This window comes from Diplotaxodon limnothrissa, linkage group LG9 (genome assembly GCF_057381915.1).
Source record: "Diplotaxodon limnothrissa isolate DT_005_m linkage group LG9, D_limnothrissa_male_GT1.1, whole genome shotgun sequence".
Lineage (NCBI taxonomy): Eukaryota > Metazoa > Chordata > Actinopteri > Cichliformes > Cichlidae > Diplotaxodon > Diplotaxodon limnothrissa.
Window position 1 is genome coordinate 31,937,909 of NC_140604.1, and position 12,983 is coordinate 31,950,891.

General features: G+C 41.5%; 1 protein-coding gene across 1 annotated transcript; it reads left to right on the plus strand.

Annotated features, from left to right (window-relative positions):
* The first annotated feature begins 1,501 nt into the window (after window positions 1-1,501).
* Window positions 1,502-12,034, plus strand: LOC146625878 (uncharacterized). The gene is made up of 4 exons (XM_085362525.1): window positions 1,502-1,519; window positions 4,771-5,367; window positions 10,518-11,114; window positions 11,456-12,034. Exons 1-4 carry the CDS (start codon window positions 1,502-1,504, stop codon window positions 12,032-12,034), a joined length of 1,791 nt encoding a protein of 596 aa, XP_085218651.1.
* The last annotated feature ends 949 nt before the right edge of the window (window positions 12,035-12,983 follow it).

The window sequence follows — 12,983 nt, forward strand, 5'->3', positions numbered from 1 at the left end:
TCAGTAATCCTACAAACGTCACTGCTGTTTAGTTTTCTGTCTTCATTTATGTTGGAAGTGATAACAGAGCTGTACGTTTTAATTTGTTTCCAAAACCCCGCAGTCAGGACATGCTATATTGTATTTAGATAGCAGGGACTTAGCTCGCTAGCTTCTAACTTCTAACTCCGTTAAATGTCATAAATTCCATTTTCATGGATGCCTGGATGTTAAACTCAATTGTTACACCTGGTAGAGCAGAACGCTGATCATTTTATTAAAGATGAAAGACTTTAGACAGTTTTTCAACTCTCAGTAATGCCATAGTGATCGTTTGATATATGGACCTGCAGCGGAGTTTAGGCCCAGACACGGCTAGTGACGTCAGACTGAACAACCGGATACTTCCTGACTCCGTTTGAGTCATCTATTACCAGGCAAACTTCAATGCAGCAGGCTGTTGAGCATACACACCAGCCTTCAATATGTGGTAAATTGTACTGTAAACATGTAGGGCAATTCTTTCAACTTGAACTTTGCTCCATAGATCAGTCGAACTCGCGCCAGCTGTAGCTTCAAACCATTAATTAACTTGACCGAGCTTATATGTGTATATAAGATTATAATGTAGTTATACTAACACCTGAAATACAGACTTTAACATAACATCAACAGTTTCAATAAATGTGTCAATGAAGTGATAATGATAAATCATAAATGATGCAACAATAATAATAATGGCCTGTAAATGGTAAATGGCCTGTATTTTTATATAGCGCTTTACTAATGATTATGAATAGTAACAGTAAATAATATTTCATCCCGACAACAGTGAGTGAGTCGCTGCAATCACAGCATTTGATCAATGAGCTTTAATCAGTGGTTGTTGGGGAATAGTGGAGGTGGTGGGACTGAAGGTGTGGAAAGTGTGGGGTGGGGGAGTAACAGGTCTGTCCCTGTTTGTGGAAACCACAGGAGGAGCTGTTCAGGCTGTTGCTGGGTGTGAATTGTTGATGGAGTCTTTAAACTTGTAGTTGCTGTTTTCCAGACTGAAGCAGAGTCGTTAGCTGAAAACTGGTTTTAGAGGTTCATTCAGGACACCTTCTCAGGCTCTTACAGCCTTACCTGTATCATAACAAAGTGTATAAACCCCAATCCACCTTTAACATGGTCCTTCTCCCAAACCTTCAAATAGGACTTTCTGGCCCTGTCATAGTAAAGGGCTGCTTAGAATATTAGAGCCAATGTCACAAAGTTCCTCCTGAAGTATAAGTGAGTGAGAGAGTTTCCTCACTTTGCAGCACAACACGTCTCACAAGATTTCTACAAGCAATCAGAGTGAAATTTGTACTTTGTGTTGTCAGATGAACATATGAGACACTTTGACTCTTCAGTGCAGTGTGGAGCCTAACAAAGATCTGTTTTGTGTCCCAGCTGATCAGCAGGAGGAGAAGAGTCTGACGGAGCAGCAGAGGAACATTTTCAGCCATCTGGACTCAGCTGAGTCACTACAGAGGAAACAATGAGCTCAACACAGGAGGTGAGGAAAATATCACAGTTTCACCAAATAATCAGTCACGTCTAAAACTCTCATCCTCCCAACCTGTTATATGACTGTGTTGTATATTATGTTGTTTTTTAGAGACCACAGCACATGTTAAAATAAGGAAGGTTTATTCATCAACATTATTAATAATCAAATGGACATTTGTCAGAGTTTTACCCCTGATACTGCTGGATAAACAGAAACTCACTCAGGAACGAGGTCACACAGAGCTCAAGTTTTCACTCGCGAGGGGGAAGCAGTTGTCTCCAACCCACTTCAACTTGCTTTTCCCCCTGCAGGTTGTTTTTATTGGTTACACACATGAATATTCATAAAGCTTGTTGCTGTATTACCTATGAGAAACTACTATAACTGGTTACGAAGTGATTGTGCTGTGCAAGTGTGATTATACATTGTGTGTGGTTATATGATGGGAGTGCAGCTCTCCCAGATTGTTGTTGGTAGAATCTGTTCTTCTCAAGGCTGCTTGTTCCCCTTATCAATGTCATGCACGTAGTCATATGCGTGGGTTACCTAGATAGCAAACAGAAGCATTCTAGCTTTCTAAATGGCATTGTGTAGCTTTTTAAATGGCAACCTACAACACATACATTAAACCTAACAGTTTTTTCATCACCCCAAAAAATACACGTTCAAAGCACCACAACAGCAGCCCGATATCAGACAGAAGCTGTCAGCTGAGCTCTGTAGAGTGGGCAATTATAATGAAGCTCTATATTATAATTTGTAGATTCAAGCTGCTCTTCATATTTTTGGCCAGCAGATGTCACCAAAGAGGACTGTGTTGAAAAGCTTCGAGTAATGAACCTTTTTCAATAAAAGCTTCAGTGTTTCAGAAAGCTTCATTTGGCCATCACTGATATAAATAATATTATAGAAATGATCAGAGGAGGCAAAAGTACATTTACTCTATACTTAAGTAGAAGTACAGATATTAGTGTTAAAAATACTTCAGTAAAAATATTCATTCACCTTCTTTACTTAAGTAACAGTGAAAAAGAAAAAATGCTCTGAAATGTAATCAGAGTAAAAAAGTAAAAGTAGCTCCTTGAAGAACTTTTTAACCACATGTTTTTATCCAAAGTTAACTGAACCTTGTGCTTTGTTAATGTAATAATAAAATAAGATTAGTAGATCAAATACAAACTATTTATTTCTAATAAAGGTTCTCTGTTTGAATCAGTTAATTAGAAAATGAAGGAAAATAAAACATGTGTGTATTTTCTGTTGCCTACACTGTAGAGCGTGACTTTGCCTCTAAACAGGAACATGAGCAGGGAAGAGGTTAAAGTGGGATTGAGCAGGTGGGAACCCTAAAATCAGCTGTAGTGGCTCAGCGTGGGGAAAAGAATCACAGCTCACAATAATTTCTGTTGAGAGCTCCAGTAGATTTTCTTAAAGTACAGGCTGTGATCAGCTGACCTGCTGCTCTCTGTGGATGTACACAACTGAATTCAACCAGATGTCAGCAGATGTTTCATGAGCTGTCCTGGCTGATTTCCATCCTCTACACTGACAGTACACTGTCGTTATATTAGACACTATACTGTTGGTATGAAGGTGGAACTCAGTGAATGAATGTCAGCATCATGAGCTTCAGTTTAAATGAATCTCTGCTACACTTGATGTAATCTAACTGTGACATGAGCACCACAGTCACTGTGCACCAGTCACACACTGTTCTTTACTTTAAATCCATCACAGTTCAGCAAACGAACCTGTTTATCCTGCACTAACCTGCAGAGGATCTTCATGCAGTCTTTAAATAACACAGTTAGTGATTAAATGGATGCTTCTCTGGTGTCCTGGATTGTTGATTACCTGACAGGAAGACCACAATATGTACGTCTCCCACAGTGTGTGTCTGACAAGGTGATCAGCAACACAGGGGCACCACAGGGGACTGTCCTCTCCCCCTTCCTCTTCACCCTCTACACCACAGACTTCAGCCACTGCACAGAGACCTGCCATCTTCAGAAGTCTTCTGATGACTCTGCGGTGGTTGGATGCATCAGCAGGGATGATGAGACAGAGTACCGGGCTGTGATCGACTCCTTTGTCACGTGGTGTGAGCAGAATCATCTGCAGCTCAACGTGGCAAAGACCAAGGAACTGATCGTGGACTTCAGGAAGACCAGGAAACACTTGACCCCTGTTTCAATCCAGGGGGTCAGTGTTGACATTGTGGAGGACTATAAATACCTTGGAGTAAACATTGACAATAAACTGGACTGGGCTAAAAACACCACAGCACTTTACAGGAAGGGCCAGAGTCGTCTCTAGTTTTTTGAGGCGACTGAGGTCCTTCAACATCTGCCAGAAAATGCTGAGGATTTTCTATGAGTCTGTTGTGGCCAGTGCGATCCTCTATGCTGTTGCATGCTGGGGGAGCAGGCTGAGGGTCGCAGATGCCAACAGACTTAATAAACTAATCCGTAAGGCCAGCAATGTTGTGGGGATGGAGCTGGACTCCCTCAAGGTGGTGTCGGAGAGGCGGATGCTGTCCAAGATAAAGACAATGTTGGATAACACCTCCCACCCACTCCATGACATGTTGGTCAGTCACAGGAGCTCGTTCAGTGAGAGACTGAGATTACCGAAAAGCACCACTGAACGACACAGGAAATCTTTCCTGCCTGTGGCCATCTCCCTGTACAACGCATCCACTTAACACACTGGTTACTGCTACAACTACACATGTTTCTTTTCCAGCTATTTATTTATGAGTGACTTATGTATGTATGTATGTATGTATGTATGTATGTATATGTATATATTGTACTATTCTTAGTTAGCATATTGTCTGTCTTGTCTTAATGTTGGTTTATAATGGAGCACTGTAACAAAAAATAATTTCCCCCAGGGATAAATAAAGTATTCTGATTCTGATTCTGAAATAACTCTCCTCAAATTCCTCCAACCAAAAGTAAAAAGACTGTTTTGAAAATACAATGAGTAGAAAGTCCTTTTTTTTTTTAATGTGGGGAGTAAAAGTAAGGAAAAAATTATTTTACTGTTTGAACAGTCATGAATTATTTTTAACACCAGGTTGGATGTAATGTGTTTCTACTACCAGCAGGTGGGGATAAGAGACCTTTAAGGTGTTTGGTGCCACACTCCACCTTCAGGTTTAAAACTAGTGTTAATGGAGGGAGTTTGAAGGTTGAGTTTGTTCCACGACTGCATTTCACTCACTGCCTCTGTTTGTATCTCTGTCACTGCAGGACCAACATGGAGCGAGAAGTCAGCGCTCTCAGGAGGCCGACAAACCTCACAGAAGAAAGAGAGAGAAAACATACAGCTGTGACAAGTGTGGGAAGAAGTTTACTCTGAAGGAGTCACTAAAATATCATCAGGTCATCCACACTGGAGAGAAACCGTTCAGCTGTGACTTGTGTGGAAAGACTTTTTCCTGGAAGGTTGCTCTAAAAAGACACCAACTCATCCACAGTGGAGTTAAAGCGTACAGCTGTGATCAGTGTGGCAGAGCTTTTACTCACAGTAGCAGCTTACAGAATCATCTAGTTACCCACTCTGGAATTAAGGCATACAGCTGTGACATCTGTGGGAAAACTTTCAGCCGGAAAGGGTACCGAAATATACACCTACGCATTCACACCAGAGAAAATGTGTACTGCTGTGATCAGTGTGGCAAACAGTTTACAACAGGCTCACAGTTACAACAACACATGTTTACCCACACCGAGGAGAGACCTTATAAATGTGACCTGTGTGAGAAGACTTTTAAATCTCCACATTACCTGAGACTACACCAACAGATCCACACCAGAAAGAGACTCTACAAGTGCAGTTACTGTGAGGTATGTATTTATATTGTTATCTTGTCATTTTAGCCTGACTGTTTGGAACAACTCTGCTCATTAAACTGTGTTAGCATGTTAGCAATTCTACTGCCTGGAAAAGGCTGCATCTGAGGCGGCACAGTTAATCTGCCTCAGATTGTTTTGCAGCATGTTTCATAATCTGAAAAAAAAGACATAATGACACATGTACAGACCCAAGATCTGATTTCAACACATGAGGACTTACATGCTTTTCTTTCTTATTCTCATTTAAAATGTCTATCTTTTAATAAATAATTATACGAAGCTTACACCCAAAGTTTTAATCTGATATAAAATGTATAGAAGTTCATTACTGTATATCGTAACTATCAAGTCTAATATACCCTAGTAAGCTATACTACTTTTTCCTTTGGGAAGGTCTCATCTGTGCAGTCTGCAAATCTGTTGAAGATGTTGAATCTATTTAAATATTCTTGAAAAATAATTGATTTCCTTGCAAGTATCATGAGGTGGAGGGTGGGTGGTTGCCTTTTGTTTTTGTTTTTTTTTGCTGGGAGTTTTAGAGCCCTATTAGTTAGGTTGCTTACTCTTTAAAATACCAGAATAGGGAGGATGGAGTAGGTTTACATTCATTAGATTGGTCAGTATTGCTGAACTATGAAATATTTTGGGTGCAGTGTATTTTTTGCATACAGGTATAACAGAATACGTTTAGTGTTTTTTTTTGTTTGTTTTTTTACTTGATCATGATATTAAAAAATGTAAATGGTAAATGGCCTGCATTTGTATAGCGCTTTTCTAGTCCATAGGACCCCAAAGCGCTTTACACTACATTCAGTCATTCACCCATTCACACACACATTCACACACTGGCGATGGCAGCTACATTGTAGCCACAGCCACCCTGGGGCGCACTGACAGAGGCGAGGCTGCCGGACACTGGCGCCACCGGGCCCTCTGACCACCAGTGGTGGTCAGTTTTATTGATTAAAAACACACAGTATCAGATTCATATTGGTATTGGCAGATATCCAAATTTATGATATTGGTATCGGACATAACAAAGTGGTATCGTGCCATCTCTAGTACAGACCCAATATCTGATTTCAACACATGAGGACTTACATGTAAGCTTTAATCTCCAGTTGATCAAATCCCACTGAGCAGTCCTTCCCTTTAAATCTAACCTCTCTTCTTCCTCTCCTGTCCTGTGTGTCTTATCTTTCTCCATCTCTGAGTGAAGTTAGCTCTCTTTCTTTTCTCTCCCTGTGATGTACAGCAGCTGGACCTTTAGCCAGCAACACACTGTGAGACAAACTGCACACAAACAGTTTGTGTGTTTGCTGATGTTTGTTGATAGAAACGCTGCATTTGAAATTACCTGTTTGTTCAGGTGCTGTGCAAAAAAGAAAGAAGAACAACGTCTCATAGGGCTGCACGATTTTGCATAAAATGAGAATCACAATTTTTTTGCTTAGAATTGAGATCACGATTCTCTCACGATTTTCTTTTCTAATATAAATATTTATTACACTTATTAACTGCACATCAACTTCGTAATAGTTGAGACTGAACATAAGAACAATTTAGTCTCCACCGTTGCTCGACACTGCGTGTATACAGCAGGTAGTGCAACATTTGAAAAATAGTTGCAGGATGGCACTGTGTAGCGTTTGTCTAGGGTAGGGGTCAGCAACCTTTAACACCCAAAGAGCCATTTGGACCCGGGTTCCACGCAAAAGAAAACGATGGGGGCGCAAATACTTTTTGACATCTCAAATGAAGATAACACTGTATATATTGTTTTTACCTTTATGCTTTGTGTGAACAACTAAGGTGTGTTGCTTATGAAGTCCATGAAGTGCTACAGAGAAAATTACATTTTATTTCTGTAATTAACACATTTTGAACTCTTAAAGAAATATAACAAAAGGAAAGACACCCAGCTGAACTAAAATGATCCATGTAGCAAAGAAAAACTGCTGTGAGCCGCCACCCTTATATCGCCTTTGGGCTTTTGGAGCCTTGACCTGACTTTAAAAAAAAAAAACTGGAAAAAAGCACTATGCTGCTAAAAGATGAAAAATAGATATTTGCAAAATTCTGCCTAAATATGTATTTTACCTGGTTAATGTGTGTGGCGGGGCGTGGTCTGCAGCGCTGCTGCAGGGGAGGCAGATGCATCTGAGCGGGACCCGCAATCACGCCTCGCCGCCTTAAAGTCTGTGCTCTCTATGCTGTTGTGTTGGTGTGTGTCGGGCTGTGAGCTGAAAAGCTACAGCCGGCTGTATACGTACAGCAACCGTGTGTGAAAAGTGGTCAATAAAGAGATGCTGAAAAGTATGTTCATACACTGAACAAAAATATAAACGCAACACCTTTGTTACTGCTCCCATTCCCCATGGGATGGACGTAGAGACCTAAAATTCATTCCAGATACACAATATAACCATCCCTCCCAAACAGTGGTCACAAATCAGTCCAAATGTGTGGTAGTGGGCACATCTGCTATATTGAGATAATCCATCCCACCTCACAGGTGGGATGGATTATCTGACATCATGAGTAGTGCACAGGTGTACCTCAGACTGCCCACAACAAAAGGCCACCCTGGAATGTGCAGTTTTGTCTCACAGCAAAATGCCACAGATGCCACAAGCAATGAGGGAGCGTGCAATTGGCATGCTGACAGCAGGAATGTCAACCAGATCTGTCGCCCGTGCATTGAATGTTCATTTCTCAACCATAAGCCATCTCCACAGGCGTTTCAGAGAATATGGCAGCACATCCAACCGGCCTCACAACCGCAGACCTCGTGTAACCACACCAGCCCAGGACCTCCACATCCAGCAGGTTCACCTCCAAGATCGTCTGAGACCAGCCACCCAGACAGCTGCTGGAACAATTGGTTTGCACAACCAAACAATTTCTGCACAAACTGTCAGAAACCGTCTCAGGGACGCTCAACTGCATGCCCGTCGTCCTCATCGGGGTCTTGACCTGACTCCAGCTCGTCGCCATAACAGACTTGTGTGGGCAAATGCTCACATCCGATGGCGTCTGGCACGTTGGAGAGGTGTGCGCTTCACGGATGAATCATGGTTCACATTGTTCAGGGCAGATGGCAGCTGAGAATGTCCCAGTTCTTGCATGGCCAGCATACTCACCGGACATGTCACCCATTGAGCATGTTCGGGATGTGCTTGACCGGCGTATACGACAGCGTGTACCAGTTCCCACGAATATCCAACAACCTCGCACAGCCATTGAAGTGGAGTGGACCAACATTCCACAGGCCACAATTGACAATCTGATAGACTCCATGCGACGATGTGTTGCACTGCATGAGGCAAATGGTGGTCACACCAGAGACTGACCGGTTCTGGGTCCCCAGACCCCCAATAGCTCAAAGAACTGCACATTCCAGGGTGGCCTTTTGTTGTGGGCAGTCTGAGGTACACCTGTGCGCTACTCATGATGTCAGATCAGCATCCTGATGTGGCACACCTGTGAGGTGGGATGGATTATCTCAATATGGCAGATGTGCCCACTACCACATATTTGGACTGATTTGTGACCACTGTTTGGGAGGGATGGTTATATTGTGTATCTGGAATGAATTTTAGGTCTCTACGTCCATCCCATGGGGAATGGGAGCAAAGACAAAAGTGTTGCGTTTATATTTTTGTTGAGTGTACAAACATCGTCGGGTCTGCCCTGATATGTTTACAATGGGACTTCTGCTCCTGAACCTCTGCGCACAGCGTCTGCAGATCGGGGTTGTACGAAGTCACTTTCATCTTCTCGCAGGACTATAAGCTGTCATCTGTGAGGCATGAGCGGTGTTTGTTTTTAACATAGTTCACGGTGGAGAACAGCTGCTGACATAATGTGGATCCGAAGATCCATAATTGTCCTACATGGGGTTGAAAGTCTCGATAAATTGCACGGCGTTTCGGGGGGTATATCGGCTTCCGCCAGTGTGACGCTTATTTTGAGCGGGAAAAAAAAATAGAATATAATTTTATTTTTATATTTCAATATCACAATAATCTTCCAATTTAGAACTACAAGTTAACAAAGAACTAACATAAATAAAATACACTTCAGCTAAATACTTCTAATTTATTTCCCAAACCACGCGGAGCCGCACTGTAAGGACTAAAGAGCCACATGCGGCTCCGGAGCCGCAGGTTGCCGACCCCTGGTCTAGGGTGTTGATCATTTTCCTAAATCCCTCGTTTTGCACAGTGTTGATGGGAGCCATATCTTTAGCCAGGTGATAAGTGAAAGCCTCCATAATTTCTTTGTGCCTGCGGGAGTTCGACAGCGCTGTATAAGGTTCCCGTTATTGATGTTTGGGTGGTTGACCGGGACGGATTTTCTCCTGTCACTTTCTTGGCCTTTACAGCTTCATCTCTCACGTGCTCTCCGTTGTTTTTTCCCCTGCCAATTTTATCAGCAAGCTGGCTTCTGTATCTCGTGGTATAAGGCTCCGCCCATGTCATTTGTTGAGCAGGAAGAGTGAGCGCTTGTTTTCATGTCCCGGATCAAAATGCGGTACAATCGTCATCTTTTGTTTCTTCTTTTTTTTTAATCGTTGTCATTTGTAAATGAGATCGCACATAAGTATGAATTGAGATCGCGATTTTCTAACGATTAATTGTGCAGCCCTAACGTCTCACTTTAACTCCTGACTATGACTCACAGTTTTGCCTCTTTCATCTCTTTTTATGTTTCATACCCTGGTGATTAGTACACGATCAGGATTGTCTTTCATGTGTTACTTTTCAGGCTCAAATTGGTTTGATGTTTGATGCCCTTAGTGATGAAATAACTCCCCTCAAATTTCTCAAACCAAAAGTAAAAAAGTCTGTTTTGAAAATACAATGAGTAGAAAGTCCTTTTTGTGTGGGGAGTAAAAGTAAGGAAAATAAGGAAAAAATATTTTAGAGTGTTTGAAAAGTCATGAATTATTTTTAACACCAGGTTGAATGTAATGTGTCAGAACTACCAGCAGGTGGGGATAAGAGACCTTTAATGTGTTTGGTGCCACGCTCCACCTTCAGGTTTAAAACTAGTGTTAATGGAGGGAGTTTGAAGGTTGAGTTTGTTCCACGACTGCATTTCACTCACTGCCTCTGTTTGTATCTCTGTCACTGCAGGACCAACATGGAGCGAGAAGTCAGCGCTCTCAGGAGGCCGACAAACCTCAACCAAGAAAGGGAGAGAAAACACACACCTGTGATGATTGTGGGAAGGATTTTCCTGCTAAGTCTACACTAAAATGTCATCAGGTCATCCACACTGGAGAGAAACCGTACAGCTGTGACTTGTGTGAAAAGACTTTTTCCTGGAAGCGTTCCCTAAAAACACACCAACTCATCCACAGTGGAGTTAAAGCGTACAGCTGTGATCAGTGTGACAAAGCTTTTACTCACAGTAGCAGCTTACAGAATCATCTAGTTACCCACTCTGGAATTAAGGCATACAGCTGTGACATCTGTGGGAAAACCTTCAGCCGGTTAGGGAACCGAAATACACACCTACGCATTCACACCGGACATGATGTGTACTGCTGTGATCAGTGTGGCAAACAGTTTGTCACAGACAGAGACTTACAACAACACATGTTTACCCACACTGAGGAGAGACCTTATAAATGTGACCTGTGTGAGAAGACTTTTAAATCTCCACGTTACCTGAGACGACACCAACAGATCCACACCAGAAAGAGACTCAACAAGTGCAGTTACTGTGAGGTATGTATTTATATTGTTATCTTGTCATTTTAGCCTGACTGTTTGGAACAACTCTGCTCATTAAATTGTCTCAGCTAGGGGTGGGTTTTGATAATCGATTTACGATTAAAATCGATTCTGGCTTGGATAACATGACATCAATTCATTAAAATCCTGAATCGAGTTTTTTAATATAATTTTATTTTGCTCGAAATGCCCGAATCTCAGCAGCTCTGAGTGATTATTCAGATTTTCATTTCAGTTATGATTTTGTTTGTTTTTTATTTGCTCTTTATTTCAGGCGACATTCAGGATAAAAATGGTGAAGGACTGACTTACACTGTCTTTGTGTCTTTGTTTAGAAGCAGAGCGACACAGATGGATCCAGTTCTCAACCCTGTCATCACTGTGGTGGTGGGAAAGACTTTCATTGTGACCTCTCTGGAAAAACTTTCAGTTGGAAAGCTGACCTAAAAACACATCAACGTAGACACACTGGAGAAGAACTGAAATACTGCAAAGAATGTGGGAGAAGCTTCACCACATTAAGGGGATTAAAACGACATGAACTCATTCACAGTGGGACAAAAAAGCACCTCTGTGATCAGTGTGGGTCATCTTTCATTACTGCAGGTGAGCTTAAAAGACACAAACGAGTCCACACAGGGGAGAAACCATACAAGTGCAGACACTGTGACAAAAGATTCTCACAATCAGCTAATCGTAACAAGCATGAATGTGCACACATGGAAGGAAACTACAGCTGTGACCAGTGTGACAAGAGCTTCAGGAATCTCAGTTCATACTCCAAACACAAACGATCCCACGTTACTAATAAACTGTTTCACTGTTACCAATGTCCCAAAACATTCACTAAATTATCTGCTCTGTGCAAACATCAGCGTGATCACTCAGGGCTGAAATCACTCCCATCACAGTGAATATGAAGAGACAGAAAGATCCTCTTCTGGTTTCAGGGTCAGACTCAAAACCCTTGAGATCAGGCTCCACAGAGTTCAGAGTGAATCTCCTATAAAGATCTGATGAGGCAACTATGAATGAAAATGGTTCCCTAGTCTCATTTTAAGCTTTCTAAACTGTTCTGCGTCAGTGTTCATGTCGAGTGGTTCGCTTTGTTCCAGCAGTTGGATGAAGAAGTTTGAGCTGTGATTTCATTTCCTGTATTTCAGAGTAAAGGCTGAAGTGACAAATGGAAACATGTTTACAGTCAAAGTCAGATGAACTATTTTCAGTGGCACAGATGGAGGTTTATCAGAGGAGGAGACTTGGCTGCTCTCCACTCACACTGAACAGGGTTCCTGCAGCTTATTAAAAATCTGACCTGAAAGTTATGAAGTTTCCTTGTAACACTGAGTTACAGTAGGGGGGCTGCTCCATAATCCAGTTCAATAACACATCTCCTGACATTAAACATAAGCTTATTTAATAATGTGGATCCCTTTTTGTCCAGATTTTTATTCAGAGGCAGCAACTGTGGTAAGAATTGACCCGGATGTTTATATATCTTAAAGTTTAGTATCAAGTTCATTTTCTTGTTGATGCAGAGCCAGAATTTAGATATTTTTAGACAATCCCATAGAAGATGCATGTAAGTTCCATCTGCTGTTTTATATTTGAGAAAAATTTGAAACATCTTTAAAATCTTTTATTTTTCCTTAAACTTGCTGTAGGTATTAAAACTTATGATTTTGTGTTTAAGATGTCGAAACAATTAATTTTGGGAGCTCATTTTTTTAAAGTTGTGGTTTCATTTGTTCAGAGTTCATCAACGTTTTCCTGATACAAGGTGTGATGGATCCATGCTTTTATGCTGTTTAAGACAAATTCTGAAAGCTGAACGTTGCAGAGATTATAGCAATTCTTGAACTT